The sequence below is a fragment of the Tripterygium wilfordii genome, chromosome 5 (genome assembly GCF_013401445.1).
Source record: "Tripterygium wilfordii isolate XIE 37 chromosome 5, ASM1340144v1, whole genome shotgun sequence".
NCBI classification, from domain to species: Eukaryota; Viridiplantae; Streptophyta; class Magnoliopsida; order Celastrales; family Celastraceae; genus Tripterygium; species Tripterygium wilfordii.
In genome coordinates this window covers 8,871,407-8,895,852 of record NC_052236.1, presented here as the reverse complement: position 1 = coordinate 8,895,852, position 24,446 = coordinate 8,871,407, and the positions used below count along the sequence as shown (strand labels likewise).

General features: G+C 35.6%; 1 protein-coding gene and 2 pseudogenes across 1 annotated transcript; 2 read left to right on the top strand and 1 right to left on the bottom strand.

The window, feature by feature from the left end:
- The first annotated feature begins 4,486 nt into the window (after positions 1-4,486).
- Positions 4,487-7,318, top strand: LOC119998461 (laccase-17-like). Its single transcript, XM_038845800.1, has 6 exons — positions 4,487-4,611; positions 4,729-4,880; positions 4,998-5,245; positions 5,338-5,466; positions 5,715-6,674; positions 6,939-7,318. Exons 1-6 carry the CDS (start codon positions 4,495-4,497, stop codon positions 7,067-7,069), a joined length of 1,737 nt encoding a protein of 578 aa, XP_038701728.1. The 5' UTR covers positions 4,487-4,494; the 3' UTR covers positions 7,070-7,318.
- Positions 7,319-8,071: 753 nt separating this feature from the next.
- On the bottom strand, positions 8,072-13,045 carry LOC119998474 (annotated as a pseudogene).
- Positions 13,046-18,015: 4,970 nt separating this feature from the next.
- Positions 18,016-20,206, top strand: LOC119998466 (annotated as a pseudogene).
- The last annotated feature ends 4,240 nt before the right edge of the window (positions 20,207-24,446 follow it).

The window sequence follows — 24,446 nt, the reverse complement described above, 5'->3', positions numbered from 1 at the left end:
TTACATCAAAAATGTAATTCATGTTACCACCCATGGGCTATTTCTTCGCTGACTCAGTTGATTTTGGTTTGGATAATGCAGTGCAAACCCACACTTTCTTTTTTGAAGTCGCCTCCGCAGCAGCCATCTCCATCTCCTGGTAGTAAGTTCCCATTGAAGATTTCTTTCTCCTACTTTCTTCTCTCAATAATTCTTCATATTCCGTGACCTTTGCTGCCATTTCATAAAAGTCATAAAACTTCATACCTTGGAACTTTTTGCTCAATTTAATGTCCAATCCTCGCTGGGCCATTTTGACAAATTCTGACTCACGTAGATAGATGCGGCATCTATTCCTCAACTTCTTAAAACGAGTAATATAAGCATTAGTGGTTTCTCCTGCCTTCTGTACCAATCTGGATAACTCAGCCACAGACACCTCTGGTTTAGCTCTAAAAACTGAGTATGAAATGACCGTTCCATCTCCCACCATGTGTTAATGGAATTTCTTGATAAAGTGGAATACCAAGTAAAAGCAGCTCCTGTCAAAGAGTTTGGAAATAACTTGAGACGAAGGTTGTCAAAGTTGTCATAGTTCGCCAATTCACCATATTGCATAGTGAAACGACCGATATGCTCCACAGTAGCATCCCTTCCTCTCCACAGAATAAAGTGAAATCAAATACTCTAAATCCCCGTGGGTAAGGATTCTCCCTATCCATAACAGCTAGATAAGGTTTGTGATATTCTGGCCGACCAACCTATCTGAGGTCGTGGCCATATAACTCTCGAACTACTTGTTTGAGAGCCTCTAGATCAACAGGTGGTATTTGTGGTAGAATACTAGGTTGAACCGTACGAGCAGCGCCCATCCCTGCAGCGACGTTGCCTCTTGGCCTAGCAGGTTCAATAGTTGTATATGCATTTGGGTTGTTCATTGGATTAGTATTTTCATATGCAACAGGCCTGAAATTTTGACCATTACCAGATGGAGAACGCATTGGAGGAAGAGTGTACTTGTTGTAACCACCATCCGCCTGGTAGTTTGTTCCTTTCTGTGATAGGAATTGCCCCCCGTAGTCATATCTTCCAACATCTGCTCCAACTTTCATTCAACCTGTTTCATGGCATCTTCAATTGCTTGGTTAGAATGTACTTCCAGATTTTTGGTGGTTTTAACCAAATGTTCAAATAAAATGGCGGCTTCATCAGATAAGCCAGCTAGTCGTTCAATGAGCTCTTGCTTTTCTTCAGTGCTACCATCATTGGCAGCATCTTCCATCTCTACCGGTGGGTTTTCCTCCTGCGGATTCTCCCCGGTAATTGGTTCCTTCCCTGACAAGCGAGTGCGCGATGCCATGGTAGTATTCAGATTTTTCTTCTCCTGTCCCACCGGGTGTGCCAAAAAGGTTGTTGTCACCAAAAAGTTGCCCAATGTGGTAATGAGTTGCAGGTGTGTCAAGGCTTATAGTTTCCTACACTAATTTGAATGAAATTCACCGAATGTAAATAAGACTTCTATCTAGACGATTGAATGAACTATCTTGGGATCTCAATAGTTCTAGGTTCCCCAACTTCACTGAAGTGCGCTTTGTTGAGATTGGAATGAAGAAAAAAATAGATAGACACCAAAAACAATTTACACAACGATGAAACTTGACAATGAATAAATACAAAGGAATTTGGAATGAACAACATGATATTTGCTCGAAATTGACAAGGATTTGGAAAGTAATTAGAATGCTAAAATGCTCGGAAGCTTGAAAGTACCTTTGGGCTTGAGTTTTTTGTCTGACTGTTTGTGTGTTCTTGTTGTTTGTGTATCTACTAGCTTTTATATTTTCTCTCCTTTACACGAAAATCTCCATGAAACCATGATCTTACTACAGTTAACCTTGATGTGCTCCATGTTCTGTCAGTTGGAAGTTAATACCACTTTCTCACAACAACTTCTCTCACTTCTCTCATAAGCTGCCACTTGCACCACCTTGTTGTAACTACCACAAACTCTCACTTTACACGGGCCATTTCCAACGCACTTCTTCTTGGGCCATGCTTCTTAGCAATTGGGCTTCTCTTTTTCAATAACATGGGTGGTAATGGATTGGACCCTAATAGGCCATATGGCCCGTATATCTTGCGCCTTGGCCCATGTGGTTATGTTGCTTCATGAGCTTTGTACATGGACTAAGCCCATTAGGCCCAACATATTTTTGGTGCCAACATCAACGATATGTTTTTGTTCGAAACAAAAATCAAATGCAACCAGAATTTTTTTTTTTTTTATATCTAATGATCCATAATTATCATGCATTTTTTTTTAAATCAAAAATATCGTTGAGTTCATAAGATCGATAAAAATATAAATATATTTTTCTCAATTTTTTAAAAAAAGTTGTGTGTGTACATGGGGTCAAACAGTGCAGATGTAAAGCTGATTTTAATCAAAGATGATCAAGAAATATGTGACTTCTTCCTCGTGTCAGTCTTATCAACGGATGTTGTAAATTGGCCCAGGTAGGCCATCTTAGGCATGTCTTCTAAGGGGAGACAGGTTTTACATGCATACTTTTCAAAGAAGACGAAGGCCTCTGGATGAAAAGTCTTATCTTGTCCCGCTGCCTAGCCAGCTTTACAGTAAGAACCATATAGAACTATAGATGAGTTGGTACAACTACAAATTCCAACTCTAGCTAGGCTGTATGTAGCCTAGTAATGTTCACGACTGCATGAACATTAATCATCACTTACTGGGTCCGCAATGCCTCCATTTTCACTCATAACAAGTGGCTTTTTGGTTGTGCTTTTTTTTTTTTTTTTTTTGCTTAAACCTCCTTAAAGCACAACTAACCAGCTAAGGGAGAGAGAGAGGGGGGTTCTCAAAACTGTTGGGAATGATGTAATCAACAATAGAGAATAAGCAAACAACAAAGCTATTAATTAAAAGCAAGATGTGAAAATTTACGTGGTTCAGTTAATTGTGCTTACGTTTACGGAGTTGCAGAGAGTTTTCACTGTTTCGAAAAAAAGAATACAAGCTATGGCGGTAGGGTTACAATTACACTTATAAACCTTAACCCTACACTTAACAATTAGGCCGAAAATTTATATTAGAGGCTTGCAAAAAACTTATTCGTGAGCGCTTCGGTTTAGGCCTATCGGCCCTCACCTCTGCTCCACGGAGTAACCCTCCCAAAAATCCACTCGAAGGATCTTCAACAATCTTCTCGAGTCAGGTCATCAAGTCGGATCACCGCGCACAAAACAAACTCCATACTATAAATCCCAACAAAAAACATCTACTATTCATATGTTTCTTTCACTAAGAACTGCACACCAAACTTGTAAAACGACACTTCTATTTTATCTTATATGGTGAATTTCAATTTTCTTGATCAACAAACAACGGTTTGTCGGGTGAGGGAGAGAATTGTTGTTGATGTCAACTACTCTGATTCTTGTTCTTATTTACATGCATGTTAAGGTTGTTTCGATTTGAAAGATTACCTTAATTTTTACTACTTCAAGAGAAAGTTGTTAATATTCCACCACCAAATTAATTAAAACATATGTAAAAATAAATTAAAGACTCTGGGTTATAACTAACTTTCTAAATTCTTTGTTTTCACGTAAGTAATTTTTCTTGCTTTTGAAGGGAGGGAAAATTTTTTAAAAATACTATTATTTCACTAAATTATGTATAATTATGATAAATAAATGAATCAACATGAAATTGTACACATGCCTAATTATCAACATAAATTGATTTTTTTAGGTCAAGTCAAGTAAACCATTTCACTACAAGAAAATAGTTTTTTTACAAAAGAATTTTCCATTGCAAGTCTTATTTGCGACGAAATTTTTTCCGTTGAAAAAAATGACTGCCGCAAAAATTTTGTGACAGAATATTTTCAACGGTTTAGCGATAGAAATTCCATTGCTAAACAATGAAGTAAAAAAATGAAATTTTGTAGGATTTAGTCAAGATTATGAATTGGAATGTTCCAATCATACAATCTAATTATGCAGTAAATATCGTTTGATTTGTCAATTTTGGATAGAACCCCTTCACTTAATTTTCACCAGAAAAGAAAAATAAAAAACTAATCCAATTGTATACAACAAACAAGCATGAAAGTATATGTCAAGAAAGCATGCATGCATAGGGTATATGGTCAACATCAAGTCAAATTGTATATGGAAATTAACTAGAATGATTTGATGAGATTTTGATTGAAAACTGAAAGGAAGGTCAAAATGAAGATAGATTGTCTTGGACATCACTCTAAAGTTGTTTTCAAAAACCAACTAAGATTTTCCCTTTTCACAATATCCATTCAAACCACTGTTCAAGCTTCCTTTCTTCATATATTGAGGTATAACTATGATTTTTCACCTAATCAACCAAACTCTCCCAAGTCTCTTTCTTCATCAACTTTGTTGCACATATATATACAACTCCCTATATGCTCCAATGAGTGCACACTCACTAGCTAGCTACCTTAAGACAAAAAAATGGTTTCTTCTCTTCTTGCATCTCCAACATTTTTGGGTGCTCTTTTCTTTTCATTCCTTACATTGTTTCTCCTTCCTCAGCCTGCCCTAGCCATTACAAGGCACTACAAGTTCAATGTATGTATATATAAATATAAATATATATAAATATATATATGTATGTATGTATGTATATATATTGTTGCATGAAGTTATGTATATTGATTATCATTTTGTTTTCTTTTAATTGTGTAGGTTAAGTTACAAAATGTGACAAGATTATGCCACACAAAGAGCATTTTGACAGTAAATGGAAAGTTTCCGGGGCCTCGAATAATTGCTAGGGAAGGTGATCGCCTTATTATCAAGGTGGTTAATCATGTCTCTAACAACATCTCCATCCATTGGTACGTAAATTGAATTAAACTAATCATCAAACCCGGCCTACTGGTTAGTCTAATTTGTTCCTTCAAGCAAAATCCATTAACTATACTTATATTTTGTGACATTATTGATTAATGCAGGCACGGAATTCGACAGATTCGGAGCGGGTGGTTCGACGGGCCGGGTTATATAACCCAATGTCCTATACAAACTAACCAGAGCTATGTGTACAACTACACCATTGTTGGCCAAAGAGGGACCTTATTTTGGCATGCACATATTTCATGGTTAAGAGCCACTGTTTATGGTCCCATTGTTATTCTCCCCAAGCTTGGTGTACCTTATCCATTCCCCAAACCTGACAAAGAAATCCGTCCAATCCTCTTTGGTATGCATATATATAAAATTTTACATATAATTGGATGGTAGAAACTAGGTGTATATAATGATCATATGTAATATATACACTTCAATTTGCAGGAGAGTGGTTTAATGCAGATACTGAGGCAGTGATCAGCCAGGCCCTTCAAACAGGTGCAGCCCCAAATGTCTCTGATGCTTATACCATCAATGGGCTTCCTGGCCCATTATATAATTGCTCAGCTAAAGGTACATCAAACTCTTAATTTAATCAAAAATGCTAAGCATCTCAGAGTTTCTCGTCTCAATTATCCCAAATGTCGAGATCAACGCAGATGTTCACGTGGATCGTGTGGGTCCTACAATTTCACATGGATCATGAGCGTTCATCTCAGCATTTGAGATAGCTGGGACAAAAAATATTAGGATCCGTAAGACGGGATGAAAAGGGCATCCATGCAATGATTGATACATTATATATATTTTGTTGGTATCAGATACATACAAGCTGAAGGTGAAGCCAGGGAAGACATACCTTCTACGCATCATCAATGCAGCACTCAATGATGAGCTCTTCTTCAGCATTGCAAACCACACATTCACAATTGTAGAAGTCGATGCTGTTTATACCAAACCTTTCCAAACCAATACACTTCTCATAACACCAGGCCAGACCACAAATCTCCTCCTCAAAACCAAACCAAATCTCCCAAACGCCACCTTCTTGATGCTCGCTCGGCCTTACGCCACCGGCCAAGGCACCTTCGACAACACCACCGTCGCCGGAATCCTCCAATACAAGACTACTTCTACTAAACACATCAAAAATCTCCCTCTACTCAAACCAACTCTTCCTGCCCTAAACGACACCGCATTCGCATTCAATTTTACATCAAAACTCCGTAGCTTAGCCAGTCCACAGTACCCGGCCAATGTTCCTCAAACTGTTGATAAGAACTTCTTCTTCACAATCGGGTTAGGAACCAACCCGTGCCCGAAGAACCAAACGTGTCAGGGACCCAATAACAGTACCAAATTTTCTGCTTCCGTGAATAACATATCAATGATACTCCCAAGCACGGCCTTACTGCAGACCCACTTTTTTGGGAAATCGAATGGAGTTTACGCCACTGATTTTCCAAGCAAACCCATAATTCCTTTTAATTATACAGGGACTCCACCCAATAATACGATGGTGATGAATGGGACTAAGGTTGTGGTTCTTCCTTTTAATGCAACTGTCGAGCTTGTTATGCAGGATACAAGCATTCTTGGAGCTGAGTCTCACCCACTTCACTTGCATGGTTTTAACTTCTTCATTGTTGGACAAGGGATTGGGAACTATGACTCCAATAAGGACCCTAAGAATTACAATCTTGTTGACCCGGTTGAGAGGAACACGGTTGGTGTGCCTTCGGGTGGGTGGGTCGCAATCCGGTTCCGGGCAGACAATCCGGGTAGGTATATGACGACATAAATTATATACAGTTATGATAGGAATCTCAATAACTGATATCTCAATTATTCCAATTGCTAAGTTATACCCACATGATTTCATGTGTATCATATGGAGTTCATGAATTCACTTAGATCCTATGCATCTAACTCGATAACTGGGATTTTAACTATTTTTATCATTTTCGAGTTATATATTTTAATATGTATTTTTTCATGTTTTTGAGATAAATTAATTAGTGAATGATATTTGTTTGTGTGGACAGGGGTTTGGTTCATGCATTGCCACTTCGAGGTACATATAAGTTGGGGTTTGAGAATGGCTTGGGTTGTTCAAGATGGAAAACTGCCCAATCAGAAGCTGCCACCTCCACCAGCAGATCTTCCCAAGTGTTAACATCCATGGCATGCCCCCACTTTTTGATTGGATTTACTGCATGAGTTTGAGTTTTCCCCCTTTTAATTTATTTCTGTTCTTTAAAAAAAAGGATTCAGGTGTTGTTTTTGTTTGAGGAACTTGTTTTTGTAACGTGGAGAAGTGTTCAATAACAATCATGGGTATGAATTATTGATTCAATTTCGCTCGTACTCTCTTTTTTTTCAATGAACATGGCAAGCCTTGTTGCAGCAGCCAAGCCTTTCTCTTCGTGCGTCTCTCCCACTGGTTTCAGTGAGTTCTTGGTGCAACTATTTTGGGTCATTTAACGTTGGTTATTGTTTGACTAAAGATGTCCATTTCAAGTGGGCACAAATTACACTGTAATAAAATTTTATTTCTATTGCAACTACATAAAAACAAGTAGAAATATGTGCAAAGTACAAGAAAAGACACGGATAAGCATCAGAACACCCTTGTGCATTGGGCTCTGTTAAGGGTATCAAGTAATCCAATAACCTGGGATTCGGTAACCCGATACCTCTTAGCAAGGTTATCGGTGGGGGTGTTTACCCTCTTAAAAATACCAAGTCGAGTCCAAAACATACAATGATAAAAATTTGGTCATGAAACATAGTCCTTTTAATTATGACCATTTTGTTAAATATGTTTAATGTCCTTATTGGTAATTTGACATCATGTACTCTATGTCTAATCAATAATTTTATAGTTTCATCAAACACCTCATTAGCATATAATGACAATATATATAATATATTCTAACGCATACTATATCAGCCGTACCCTCTACCAAAAGTACCCTAAATATTCTTTACTTAAGAGAGCAATAAGCGCAGCAGAAGCTAAAAATTTCATGAAAGTAACTTCATGCTGTCATATATATACATACACATAACTTCATATTTTGATTGTTGGATTCCATTTTCATAAAATACGTTTACCTTCACAGTTGGCCAAAAATAAGAGTATCTTCCCTTACAGTAGCTAATTTTATCCTACAAATAACCATCCCAACTTCTTTTCATTTTTGTATGAAAACGTCTGTTTAAAACTTTAAACTACTATGTATCTAGAAATTAGAGGCTTCCTAGTTCAACTAGATGGCTACATACTAATGCCTGTATGTAATTTGTATTAATCTGCATTACTCCATCTACAAAGTAAGCAAAATCTCATACAGCCTGATTCAACCACATCTGTTCGTTCTTTGCAGAAATAGAAAAATACATCATCACGCGCACAGAACATGTTGCATGAATCACTTCACCATATATATGCCAAGCTTCTGCAAGTTGGTCGAACATAAATAATGGTTATGCTAGCAACTCCCCGTCTTCCATTTCCAGCCCAGGTTCATGTACTTTTCACTTCACCAGCTGCTTAATTGTCTCTGAATCTTGGAATTTTGATGGGACATACCACCCTTGTCCTTGTAAGAATTTCTGGAAGCAGATGACCTCTCACCCCTGCGTGCTGCAGCTATGGCACGTCGTCTCTGCTTGTTCAAGCTCCTTATCAGATCAGGATCTTCGTCATCCACAACCTCATCATCTTCCTCCTTAGAAATAGAAGTGAACAAGTGTTAAAACATCGCAAACAACATAACCATCTTGAATATTTGACAATGGTTAAGTTAAAACATCAACTTTCTATGCCCAAAAATCTATTATGACATAACATTGTTGCTTTCCACTTGATTATATGGATTTACCATAAGCAGAGTGAGCATTCATGAGCCTATGAGTAATTTTAACACGAAAATAGATTAATGCAAGGCTACAAAACAAATCACACAACATAATTCAATCCTTAGATATCTGCGTAGCTTAGTGAATGCACTGCCTGGAGTATGCTAAACGTCGCACCATATAGGCCATGTATCAGTTGAAAAAGATTCGTGAATGTACCTTGTCTCTATCATCATGAGTTTCGTCCCCATTGTTTTGACCTACTTTATTGCCATTGTTACTCTCCTCCAATTTAACTCTCTCATTGAAATTTGGAATTTGTTCTCCCTGAATTTGGCATGACAGAAATAGAGCTATCCAAGTAAGAACATATCAAATTACGCAAGCACAGAGTTCATCCATATCCACAAACACATACAGAGAATTAGGCATCTTAAGCCAAACAGTAAAGTAGAAGCCAAGAGTATATGAAAGTGCAGCAAATATGTCTACAGTCAATCAAGAAACCAAGACGAAAGCCATCTGGCAAGTTGTTCTTTGAAATCACTTCAGAACAATGGACTGGTAAACATACCTCCTCCAGAAAGCAAAGAGAATCAATGCCCTCGTTATTGGTTTGATCTAAGTCAGAGACATCTTCATCTTCAGCTCCTTCATTGTCTTCAGTTGGATCTCTATCAACCCCTCCTTCAATGAACTGCATAAAAAAGCCAGATAGTAGAAAGCTTAACCATAGAATCATACCAGATATGAGTCTTTAATAAGTCTACAAAAAGGAAGCTCAAAAATTGACCTCTTAAGCTTAAATTGCCTAAAAATGACTACACATTTTGAAGCAATTCAAATTCATAATATCACATCATACAATCAATTATTTCCACACACACCAACACACACACACACTCTCACACACACACACACACACAAAAAAACTACTTACGGTTATGGACCATTTTTTTAAAAAAAAAATTCTGAATAAAATTTATAATGGGAAAAGAGCACTTTACTTCAGTAGTCATTTATTTCGAAAACCAATTAAGAACATCACACAATGAAGAGCTTGACATAAAAAAAAGGCACTGTTTTGACTGGACAGGATTTCATCAAAGATTTATGGTTTGATACACAAGATTTTGTAAGAAGAACATGTAGGTCAGCAGCTGGTATCATCTCCGTTTATAAATTCTCTTTTGCATTCAAAAACTAAAAGAAGGATAATAAAATATCAGGAGAATCAAAGAAATCATGACAATAAACATGCATGAATCGTATTGAGTGTCCCAAAATGCAGTATTGTCTCACTCCAAACAACAGCCATAAAACATGAAAATTCAAAAATTGATTTACCATACCTTCTCAATGTCATCCTGACCATTTTTGGTAAACCCACTAGCAGCAAGTTCCTTGTCTAGAAAACCAGCAGTTCTGGCTATTGCAAAAAAGAAGTCCGGTCACTCTCATCTGAACCTGCATCTGAATCTTCACTATCATCCGTACATTGGCTAAAAGACATGTTGAACCTGAGGAAGATGAAAAGTGGAAAGATCATGGAAGAGGAACTAACAGTTAGGAACAACAACAGAGCATAAATAATGAATGCAATCCCCTCTAAAGTTTGGTAAAGAATTATAAGCAAGAGTATTAAATCAAGCTTCAAATGGGGAACATAATAGTTGAAGTCAATGTGTCAAATCTAATGAATACAAAATTGAAACCCGAAACACAAGGTCGGGTCCTTTACTATTGGCATTAAGTAAATTATCACTACCAAAAAAAAAGAGTCATCAACAACAATAATTTAACTGTTTTTCTTTTGCTTGAAAAGTCACTGAGATTATGCTTGCAGGTAGGATTACTTAAAACCCATGACCACACTTGGCAAAAGGAGGACTGTCTTTTCATTGCCCTCTAAATGTTTGTAATAGTCACTATCAATCAGCTTGCCTAATCTGTCTAATACCTGGTAGTCAATGATTAAGGTAATAAGGTTTCAACACAACAGATACAACGAAATTATCCAATGAATACACTTCTCTTTCCCAAAGGTAAAAAACACTTTTCATCAAAAAATATCAAGCTAATCTATTAAAAGGGGTGAAAATCAAGTGTCTTCACTGACCTTTTTCGGAAAAACTTAATGATGCATTCAACATCACGGTCAAAATACCTGGAAAAAAAAAAGGCGACGCAATTAGACATAAAGCATTTTGTCTCACACATGCAAATTATGTATATGATCACGTTCCTGGAATGGGATAAAAGCTAACAAACAGGGATGAGATGAGGCAGAATTTCGTACATTTGCGCATTACAGTGAGACACAGATACCATTTGTGGAAAATCTATCATGGTGACCTTTTCATCATCATCAATCTGAAAAGAACAAAGTCAAAAGACATGAACAATACACCAATAAGTTAGAAGAGGAAGCCAATAATACATCAGATTTTAATAGAAGGAATCAAGGAACAGTAACAAAGAGACAAAAGGTATAATATGATGCTTAAATTAGAAGAACACATCAGATTTTAATAGAAGGAAAGGAACAAAAACAAAGAGACAATAAGGTATAATATGATGCTTAAATTAGAAAAACAAAGTGGCAATATGCAACAAATATGACAGATAGTATAACTGGCTTAGAGACCTACCATAATGTTGAACTCATTGAAGTCACAGTGAATGAGACCATGTTCCGCAAGACGAACAACAAGGTTAATGATTGTTCCGAAAACACTCTCTGGATTTTGCAATTGCTTTACTTGCACGCTGCATTGAAAAGATGTGATTCGCAATTAGTACTACTTCCAAGTCAATGAAGAAGCAAGGTAATCTACAAGCATGCTTATGATATAGAAAATGGGTAAGGCAATTAATTGTGGATGGAATAAGCAGAGAACATTTCTCTTTGGAAAACATAAATAGAACAGTGGAGACACTCGGTTTGAAAGAGAATCTATCAATTGACTTTTGAGCTTCAAAATAAAGTATTTTTGGAATTGAATACCATTTATAACATAAAAAATACAAAACATAATTAATTAACTACTTATATATAGATCTAAAATACAACTTATCCAGAAAATTGAATATGGAATTCTTACAGCGGGTATCCTTGGACAAGCGACATGACAACACAGTGCCTATTGCAGTCTACAGCACTAGGGACAGGAAAACCATGATTTTCCAAAGCCTGCTTAAACAGAGAACAAGTTCATGTCAAAACTGTGGTAAATGAAAATTATATATACATAAGCAATAGTGCCTTCATAAAGGCAAATTCTTTGAGCGCAGCAAGCCTGGACAAATAGAGCCAATTATAACTGCTACGATGCCTCAAATAATCACGTTTGGATTTGACAGCCCTAAAAGAAGTTCTACCAAGTCTATGCAACTTCATCACCATGACTAAACCATCCTCATTTATAACCTCAAAAATATCTACAGAAGAAAGACAATGTCAATAAATATAGTTACAAGCACTTGAGCAAAAATGAAAGAAGTAAGGATTTCCCTTAGGGAAAATTACCAGACTCTTTTCCAACACCAATCTGACGTCCAACAGCTGTAAATATTCCGCGATTAACCATGGTTTTGATGGCAAGGAAATCATAACCAAGGTAAGTGAGACGAAACCCATTGTCTACATAATATTCGAAACGAGTCAAACAGGTTAAGCTTAGATACATTGGAAACTCGTTGTAGGTGTCATGTATACAAGAAAAAAATTAACAAAACTCAAAACACACATTTAGAAGAGTCATGGTGCAACAGTTTATGCTTGAGCAAGTTCTTCAGAACCTTATAAGTGCCTCCATGCCTACAGAAATCACATACACCGTCTGGACAATGAGTATCCACAAAAGAGACGCACATAAACTAGTATTAAAAATAATTTAAGAAAGAAAAACATATTTAAGAGACGCAATGCGATCGATAAGCTCTGCAGGAACAATTTCGTGCTGCAATCAGAACACAACACTTGAATTACCACTATTATTCATGAGATACATAAAATAAAGCAGTAATTTACAATAATTTATCGTACTCACGTTCCTCATGCCCATCTCGACGGCGGTGAGAACCCTAAAATCATCTTTGGAAAAATACCTCAACACGTCCACGTCCAGCTTCATCTCTGCTTCTGTTTGATTGTTTTGTTGAAATATTGAAGAGTGTCTCTATAGCTGCTGTATAAACGAGCCGCTCTAAGAAAGAAAGAACTCCTTAATCTGTGCTACTGGAGGAGCAGCGTGTTTGGACGTTAACTGTTAAACGACTACGGACATAGAAGTATTTGGCCGAGCGGTGAGTTACGTTATCACAACACCAAAACACACCGCAATGCGATTGACAGTAGTTTCAGTGTCAAAACACGAACTCTTTTCCTAATTTTGCCCTCAATCAATTTTATATTTTGTTTATATTTATACAAAAATAAATTCATCAAAAAATAATTGAGTTACGGAACCAACCTAACAGTTCCATCGGTCGATGTGATTTTTTTGGTTTTTTTCACTTTTATTTTTTGTCACCTCTACTCATTTCACCTTAAACTCACCTCACCTTAGGCTATTCACAACAGCCACTCTTAACAAAAACTTTAAATGTCCAGTTTTATATATTTTTCATAAATTTACAGTTTCTCAAAAAGTACATCAACACATCAGACACTCTATCTCATACTCTAAACCATTTAAATATTAAGTTGTACAATTATTTTTATTAATTTAAGTTTAATTCATTTTACCATATGAAAATGATAAATGAATTGACAAACCTAAATATATCAACAGCTCTCAAGACCTATTCATCCTCCTCCGTCGGCAACGAATGTACGCCTCATTCTTTCTCACCGGATGGACATCAAAAGTTTTAACCGTTCACCAATTTCCTTTCAGAGTCCTAATGGAGCAATTAGTGGGTGTGAGTGCTTGTTGGGACTTTGATCTCAAATGGGTTTCTCAAGATGAGAAAGCAAATGGATAAGAGTTTCTGAAACCCATCAATCCACCACCGACTCTCTTGAATTTTTTCGCAAAAGAGAGAGAGTAGTGAAGCAGATCGAGGTTCTGCTGCTTCGATCCAGTGTCGCCGCCGGGAAAATGAGTGGATGAGAGAGAAAGAAGGAGTGGATGAGAGAGGAAAAAAACTAATATAATATTTACCAGTATTGAACAATGAGACGGTTCATCCGTGGTGTTACTATAGCTGGCACTAAATTTGGAGTCTCAATTGCAGTGTCTGATGGAGGCAATTTTTTAACAAAAACTGTAACAAAAACGGTAAATGTAGAGTCCCGTAGCACTTTAGCGCGACTGTTGTGGATGGCCTTAGCATAGGATGTCAAAACACAACACATTCCCAAACAAAATCCATCGTCCTATTGGCCTAGCTCCTAGTTAGGAACGGGCGAGATAGTGAATAGGGAAAATTCCAAGTCAGTACCTTTAAAAATAATAACATGGACATTAAAAGGCCCATCTAAGGCCCTGAATGGTAGAATTTGATAAAAATAGGGTGAAGATTAAGAAAATAAGTCAAAATATTTGATTATATTATATAATGTTAGAGTTTCAGAACAATGACATTGAAATTGTAACATCATAACTATGACAACTCAAAGATACTTTTTGGTACTTTGATGTTGTTGTAAAGAAAGATGACTGAGATCTTGCATGGCTCAACTTGCACATGTTAAAAACTAATAAGATTATGATCTCAGTCATCTTTCTCTACAACAACATTAAAGTTGTTTGAAACAGTAACATGATGATATTACTATTTATGGTGCGTTTGGTACGAGGGTAATGAGGTGTAATAGTTACAAGGGTAATTAAATTTTAAGTTTACTTGTGTTTGTTATGTCTGTATAACTTTTACTCCTGTAATAAATTTTAGTAATTGAGCTTATTTTTTACACATAAAGTTTACTAGTGGGGGGACATGGGTAATAAAAAGTAATGAGAAGTTTTACTCCAATCTTTTATCCCTTTAAATAAAAAATTCTAAAAGCCCATAAATTATATATACATATATATATATACACACATATACACAGACACATATATATACACAAACATATATATACACACACATATGCACTGTCTGTGTATATATATACATATATATATATATACACATATACATACACACACACATACATATGCACTGTCTATGTATACATATATATAGATATATACATATACATATACACACACACATATATATACATATGCACTGTCTGTGTATATATATACATACATACATACATATATATATATATATATATATATATACACACATACATACATATGCACTGTCTGTATATATATACACATACATATATATATACATATATATATATATATATATATACACATATACATATATACACACACACACACATATATATATACACACATATATATATACACACACATATACATATATATTTGCATATGCACCGTCTGTGTATATATATACATACATATATATATATATAATACACATACATATATACATATATAATACACATACATATATACATATACACAGACACATATATATATACATATGCACTGTCTATGTATTACACACACATATATATATAATACACATACATATACACATATATACATATACACAGACACATATATATATATACATATGCACTGTCTATGTATTATATATACACACATATATATATATATATATATATAATACACATACATATATACATAATACACATACATATATACATATACACAGACAGTGCATGTGTGTGTATTATATATATATACATACATATTTTATATAAATATAAATATATGTATATTATATATATATAAAAATAAATAATATCGGGTTTGGGTTGGGTTGGGCTCGGGCTGGGCCAAAATTGGCCCGAGGTGTCGGGCTTCGGGTTGGACTAACCCAAAAAATGGAGACCATGCCCGCCCAAGGGGTCGGGCAGGGCCGAGCTCGGACCTAGGCCCGCGGGTCTAATGGTGACCCCTACTCTTATGTTACGTCTTTGTCATGGATTTGACTGTTATCAAATTATTTTGTTGAAATTGTTAACGATTGTTGTTATATATATATATGTCTGGCTGTGTGTATATATATGCATATGTATCTATAGTTTTAAAATTTTGGTACATGATAGTCGTAACAATAAAAAACATAATCTCACTTTTTTCTAGTTTGGTTCATTACAATAATAACAAACAAGGGTAATGGTATTACACCAGTAATGTATAGTCGTAACAAACAAGAGTAATAAATACTTGGGTAAATTTTACCCTTCTTTACCAAACAAGGGTAACACTTATTCTCCATAATTGTTATTACCCTTGTAACATTTACATGGGTAACAAATTATACCTCCAAATTTTTACCCCCATACCAAACGCACCCTTAGAAAAAGTAATATTAGACCAATATTTACCTACATTATAATGTTAATATTTTGACATTGTGTTCTTTAAATGTCATTTTCTCTAGTAATAAATATGGCAAGGGTATTGTTTTTTTTCATGTTACTGTTTCAAAACAGTAACATGAACATGTATGAATGATTTGATAGAATTTGGTGGATTATTTCAGATCCAACACTCATAAGACTTCAAGAGATTCCTGAACGAAAATCATTTACCCAACATCTCATCTGAATGAAAGCAAAAAAGAATAGAAATAATAGATTTAAGACTTCTTAAACTTTAAATTGGGAAAAAATAGATCTAGAGTCTAACTGTGTCGAATTGTTGATGCTTTTTTGATTTTGCAGATGTTAAGTTGGTTGTTGCAGCGGTTCGCTGATTGCGGATGAAGAAAGTTTTTCACGTTCGTGAACGCTCTCCGACCATGGATGGTCGTGCATTCTTTTTCTGGGATGATGAACATATATATTGAGAGTAGTAATGTAATTGACATTTTCATGGGTACTCATATGTCCATATATTTTTTAAGTGGGCCAAATTACCTAAATGTCAAAAACTCTCCTTAGCGACCGACTTGAAATTTTCCACAACTTTTAAACCTTATGAAATCACAAAAGGAAGCATGCTAATTGAAGCCCATCACGGCCCATTCTGCTAACATGTGAAGATGGATTGTTACAAATTTGGGTTTTATTAGGTTAAAAAAAGGGCAGCAAAAGCGTTTAAGGAACAACCGACAGCTAACAAAATAGCACGTGAAGCCTTGAGTAAACAAGTATCAATGGGTAGGAGATTGAAGGCTACAAAGCAACTATCCCTACTTGCATTCCCCACAATTACTGATAATTAATAAAATTCATTTTGCTACAAATAAAACTTTTTATTTATCTTTCACTCAAACTTTCGTTGCATTGGACAATACATGCCTTTCTGAATGACTATGTTACCCTCATTTTGCCTGCCTTTTCCATTTCTTTGCAAAGTATAAAGAGAAAAAAAAAATTAATTATTGCAATTTTCATTGGGCAATCATATCTTTAGAAAGAATGAAACATTCTTTTTAAAAAAAGAAAAAGAAAGAACGGAATAAATCAAACAAGTAGCCTCCTATATTATGTCGGACCCAACAAATGGATATTTAGAGATCATGTCCAAATGGACTCAATCTTAACTCTGATACCGAGTTAGAAAATCTTGGTCAAACATTACAAATCAATATTGTCCATTTTGGGCCAAAAGTATGTACCATGTTGTTTTTCTTGACCAGTCGTCAATGGTTTCGATCTTAAGTTCAGAAAATGTAGCTGTTGTGTGAGAGTGACTGAACATTTACTTATATGTCACTCTGTTGGATTATGCCAATTCGATATGGGATAAAACGTTAAAACATATTGTTGAGTAGAATATGATAAAACATTTTGTTGACTTCTTATAAACATATTGAAATCCAAAGAATATTAGCAGCATCAGATTCACATATCTATCACGTTTGGTTAGCAGTCACATTAATTAGACTGATTGTCACATTCTAATGAATGCACTAATATCATTGGTTTTGCTTCAATGTGGTCAGGACAATGAACAGAAGAGAGGGCATTTTAGGAACTTCAAGAATACCGTTAATAAATAAATCCTAGTGGAGATTAGCACATGATCTGGCTTGGACATCACTCTAAAGTTAAGCTTGACCAGCTGCCAGTAGGAGCAAGAATTACAACATGACCTAAGTTTCTGTCACCAAATTAACAAACTTTTTTTTTCCTCTCTATATAAACAAACCCTCCAATTCATGCACTTATCACTCATAAGCTTTACATAGTTTCTTCTTTACAGTTACCAGCAAAACTACTCTCACAAGTCAAAATTCAGAAGCAATAACAGAGAGATGGTTTTTCTGAGGCATTTCTTCTTCTCCTCGTTGTGTTTCATGTGGGTTTTGCTGCCTCAGCTGGTTCTTGCAAAGCATGCACCCGTTACCAGAAGCTACAAATTTGAAGTACTTATTTGTTGTTTTTCATCTCTTGTTTTACTAAATTCTGCATGATCCATTCATGCATGTTATAATCCTCTGTTGCTTCCATTTCTTTTGTAGATAAAGTTGCAGAATGTGACACGACTATGCCAAACAAAGAGCATTGTGACTGTGAATGGCCAATTCCCCGGGCCTAGGATTATAACAAGGGAAGGTGATAGGTTGTTGATCAAGGTTGTTAATCACGTTCCGAACAACATCACCCTCCACTGGTAAGGAAGAAAACCCAATCACTTTTAAATTCCTGTTTTTGGCTAATTTGGTTCAAATCCTTGATTAATGTTGTTGACAGGCATGGAGTCAAGCAATTGAGGAGTGGATGGGCAGATGGACCTGCATATATCACACAATGTCCAATCCAAACAGGGCAGAGTTACACATACAACTTCACAGTTACAGGCCAAAGAGGGACATTGTTCTGGCATGCTCACATATCATGGCTTAGAGCTACTGTTTACGGACCCATTGTCATCCTCCCTAAGAAAGGCGTTCCTTACCCATTCCCTCAGCCAGACAAAGAAGTCCCCATTGTTTTTGGTAACAATTATACCCATTTTGATCCCGACTCCTTAGTTTTGCTTTATTGTTTTCAACATTTTTGGTCACATTAATGGGTTCTGCTACAAATTGCAGGGGAATGGTGGAAAGCAGACACAGAGACAATTATCAACCAAGCCACACAAACAGGAGGAGCACCAAATATCTCTGATGCCTACACCATTAATGGTCTTCCGGGACCTACTTATAATTGCTCAGCTAAAGACACATTCAAGCTCAAGGTGAAGCCAGGGAAAACATACCTCCTTCGTCTGATCAATGCCGCGCTCAACGACGAGCTCTTCTTCGGCATTGCCAATCACACACTCACTGTAGTTGAAGCTGATGCTGTCTATGTCAAACCCTTCAAAACCCACATTGTACTCATCACTCCAGGACAAACCACCAATGTTCTTCTCAAAGCCAAATCAAAAGCACCCACCACCAATTTCATCATAGCCGCCAGACCTTATGCCACCGGACCAGCCGCTTTTGATAATACCACAACCACCGGAATCCTTGAATACATGAACCCTTCTGTTTCGACCATAAAACTCCCTCTTCTTAAACCATCACTTCCACAGTTCAATGACACCGCTTTTGCCATGAAATTTTCACAGAAAATCCGTAGCTTGGCTAACAGTAAGTTCCCAGCGAACATTCCTCAAACAGTTGATAGACATTTTTTCTTCACAGTCGGAATTGGGGTACTCCCCTGTTCAAGGAACCAAACCTGTCAAGGACCCAACAATACGAGACTAGCAGCGGCAATTAACAATGTGTCCTTCGTACAGCCAAACACGGCACTTCTTCAAGCTCACTTCTTTAACCAATCTCAAGGAGTGTATACCAACGATTTCCCTGCTAACCCAACATTCAAATTCAACTACACTGGCACACCTCCTAACAATACCAATGTCAAGACTGGGACTAAGGTTGCAGTTATGGCGTTCAACACAACAGTGGAGTTGGTGATGCAGGACACAAGCATTGTTAGTGCAGAGAGTCACCCTCTTCACCTCCATGGATTCAACTTCTTCGTAGTGGGTCAGGGTTTTGGTAATTTTGACCCGAACAATGACCCGCCCAAGTTCAACCTCGTTGACCCTGCGGAAAGGAACACCATTGGCGTGCCCTCCGGCGGCTGGGTCGCCATCCGATTCCGTGCAGATAATCCAGGAGTATGGTTTATGCACTGTCACTTGGAAGTACACACGAGCTGGGGCTTGAAGATGGCCTGGCTTGTTATGGATGGAAAAAGGCGCAATCAAAAGTTGCCACCTCCACCGTCTGATCTTCCCAAATGTTGACCATGCCCGATCCTTTTTTTTTTTATTTTTCTTACTGTTTTCTCCTACATAATATCAAAAAAATTTGATAGTTACACAATTCGTTCAAATTATAAAATCTACCATTTGAATTTCACTTATTTAGAAAATGTGTCTTATCATACCACATTTTTTATTTTTAAAAATGTCTTGACTTTTTTGATACCATTAGATGTAAATCGCAAATTTTTGTTTTACAATTTTTAAACATGTCTCGACTTTTTCTGCATCGTTAGATGTAAATCACAAACTTTAGGAAACTACATAACGTGAAATCCATATTGTGTAATTAGGTTAGCTATGATGATAGGTTTTTTCTTTATTTCATTATTTTGTGTCCACCCTTTGAAGGAAAAATGTATGGGTGTTGGGAATATTATAGTGTTTTATATGAAGAATTGACTGTTCAAGTGTTAATTGAATGAACCCAACAATATAATAATTTCACTTTTTATTCGTCCTCCTCTTTTCTTTTCTTTTCTTTTTTCTCTTTTTTGTTTTTTTGGTTGTTTCAGCATTTTTTTTCCTTTATTTTTCATAAGAAATGATTGCCAACATATCAAAAGGAATTTGTGGTTTAGTGTGATTAGCAATTCCTTATACTTACATAAGGTTTAATTCTCCATTATGACAACAAAAATATATGTAATTTCATAATAGATATATAAAAAAAATAGTAAGTAATAATTACATACTAATTAATTGAAACGCTTACATACCTCAACTCAAATCAATTCGAAAATACTTGTGCTTGATTTGATGAATTTGAGGTCTTCGCAATTCTCTAAAATCTACAATTCACATTTAATGATGGATAAAAATTCAGACAAATTTAAAAATATATATCTTTTTTTGATGTGACACACATCCCAAACCATTGAATTCAAATTGTATACTCTACAATTTTAAAGAATTATGGAGCCCCATATCCTAATTTAATTAAGTTTGAAAAACTCATAAAGGATTTTTATATCATAAATAAATCTAACACCTAACATTAATTTTTTTTAAGACAAATTTGTTTTCCCATTAAAGTCAAAACCCACGATTCAAAACTATCTTCAATTACAAATTAAAAAGATACCAATCTCAATTCAATTTCATAAGAACACGGTAAAAATACAATTCAGGAGAGCCGCCCCTTCGTCCAAAGATAAAGGAGGCGGTTAAATACATCGTAAATTTGGTAAAATACAACTCCAAACTTTTTTTGTAATTTTTGGACAATAATGTCCATTTACACGACGACTAAAAAGTACACATCAATTTTTTTGAAAGAAACAGCAGATCTCATGATGTCCGGTAAAACAACTTCAGTCATTTGCTCAATCAATAACTTACAGGACTCTAAATCGGTTTTGAAAATGGAAGTCCAATTTCTTTTAGAATAATATTTTTTGCGGCTAGTATCTGCATCAACATAATGTATTTCCTCAGAAGTTTTTAGTTGTAACTCATTAACAAACACAGTCTAAAAGTACGCATTTTTCTACTTGTTCTTCAAACTCATGTTTTAATCCATCATTTATACTTCTTTTTACAGCAGAATCACCTAATATCCCAAGTACCCCAACTCTTTACCTCATTATACAAGGAAGTCACTGCTATATTTAACACATAGATCACCTTCTCCTCCGAAAACCGGAGGGGTTACCGGTATGATTTAATAAAATATCGATGAAATACCAGTTTGACCAAATGCCGGTTTGACGGGTGATTTCTAGTATACCAATTGTGCGGTTTGAAAATTTTTCAGTAAACAAAATACCAAAATATGAAAATAATAAGTAAAAAAAATTAAAATGAGTAAAAGTTGAACCTAATTGAAATTTAAATGGTTATGTTGAACTTGGACTTTATAATCGTTTGGTGCACAATATCACACAACAATTTATTGTTCTTGTAGCATATATTCTGCCTGTTTGGTGAGGCGTTAGTCACAACGGAACGGTTCCGGTGGTGGCTAACGCCACACCAAATGAAAGAGAAATGTCAGCGGATCCGCTGACAATTAACAATGGATCCGTTGGCTTTTGAGAAGCTCTTAATCGGAGCTTCTTCACAGAGGAAATGTTTTTTTTTTATTGTTAAATTTAAATGACGTGGATCCCACTTTGATTTACAGGTTTTTGTTTAAAAGAATATGGGACCCACGTCGTAACAATTTCTCAATTAACATTTTTTAATTAATTTTATTTAAAATTATTCAATCTACATTTAAAACATTTTTTAATTAATTTTAGCGGCATTCCTTTTTCTTTGTTCTTTTTTGAAAAATTAATGTGGGGCCACAAAACTAATTGATAAAGTGAAAATTTTTAATTTTCTTGTCAAAGCCAGTGGAGCCACATTTTAACTTAATATTTTTTAACTTAACAGTTAACAAGTTATTATAATTTCATTTTAAATATTTAAAATTTATACTTAAAATTAAATTTGGTAATAAATTAAATTAATAAAATTAAATCTAGGATTAAATAAATAAAAAATTAGTATAAAATCATAAAATATAATATTTAATTAAATTAATTATTTTATTAATAAAATTAAATATGCTTAAAATTAATTTTGATAAAATTATATTTATTATATTAATCTAATATTAAATTTAATAACAAATTTTAATATAAACATTATAAAATCTAATATTATAATATTTTAATTCAATAGTTTTCCAGTTAGCATTAGGTTTTAGTTCGCCAAACACCTCACAGCATATTCTAAAACTTTAAGTTCAGTTTTTTTTTTTTTCCATAGCTTTTCCGTTAGTATTGAAAATCAATCCAACTGTTCTATCAAACATACCCATTGTGGTTGTGCACCAAACGACAATTTTAGGGTGCGAAATCCCATACAATTTTGACACAGTATTATTGTCTTTTTGAAATTGTTGCCATTTGAACAATTTTGAGACAATTCCATTTCCACATTACTGAAATAACCTTCATTTTAAGCATCTTGACGTTAATACCCACCCTTACAACCTCGTGAACAATTGTCTCTCTTCTCAATTCCTACCGTGCGAACTCCTCCAATGAGGGCCGATCGGAGTTTCCTATCTTGAATTTGATTTTTGCACACTATTTAAACATGATATGGACTCAAAGGCAGCTTTCACTACTTGGTCCGCTGATTGAAGAATGGCATCCATGGTGGAAGTGGTTGGGTGTGTGACCTTGCGACATGAGAGAAATACAACCCAACCCCCATTCCATCTTCTCCTTCAACGTCTTTATTACTGCATGTATCATCTACAGCCGTTGGTAATGTTGTGTTTAATTTGAGATTGAGAGTGTTATTATTATGTTTACTACTTTATTTGAATGGAATTTAATTTAAAGTATTTTTTCTAATTTTCTAATAATTTACAATTTTTTGTAATTTATTATGAATTATTAAAATTTTAATTAATTAAATCATACTGGTCTCCCGGTCAAACTGGTTGAACCGGTGATCTAACCGACAAGATTCGAAATCCGATTTTTAAGACATTGGGAAAAAAGAGAGGATCTCATAGGTTGGTCCATTAGCACATAATTACAGTAATGTGTGCGCAGCCATGTGCTGAACTAGTTGTAAGATAATTTAGAGGGAGGAATCTTTGCAAGTGCTATAATCGGTATCACTCATAGAAATGGCCGGGTGGGGTTGTATATATGTGTGGGTATATTTTTATCAAAATATATTAAAGGGTATACTAATAAAACTGTGGTAGTGTATATATAATCGGTATCACTCATTTGGCGTGCGGCTCGCGGAATTCTTCCAAGCTACTCGAATCTGGTCCAACGGCATATGGCAGCTCTTTCTCAATGTCCTATTTGTAATAGTCTGGAGGAACTATAATGCATGCTCTTTGGGAGTGTCCGTCAGCAAAGGATGTTTATTGTGCTAGTATCAAACGTATACAGAAGCTTGGATTTATGTCCAGTTCTTTTTACTCCATTATGGGGTTTGATCATGGAGCATTTGAGTCAAAGGGAGATAGCAATAATGGCAATTACCATGCGCATGATATGGCAAAGGCGAAATAAGTTTGCTCATGAAGGGACTTTTTTGCATCCTACTCAAATTGCATGTCAAGGTATTACCATGGCTGATGATTATGTTGCTGCCCAAGCAACTCAAGTTATGCAGTCACCTAGCATGACAATTGGAGCTAATAATATGCAACAGTGGAAGAAGCCTCCGAGAGATTGTATTAAGGCGAACTGGGATGTAGCATTAGATTCACGGAGAGGTTGTACTGGTATGGGAGTGATATATAGAGATTGCAGTGGAGATGTGTTGGCGTGGAGCACGATTCAAAGACAAGCAGTTTTGGAAGCTACCTTAGTGGAGGCAATGGGT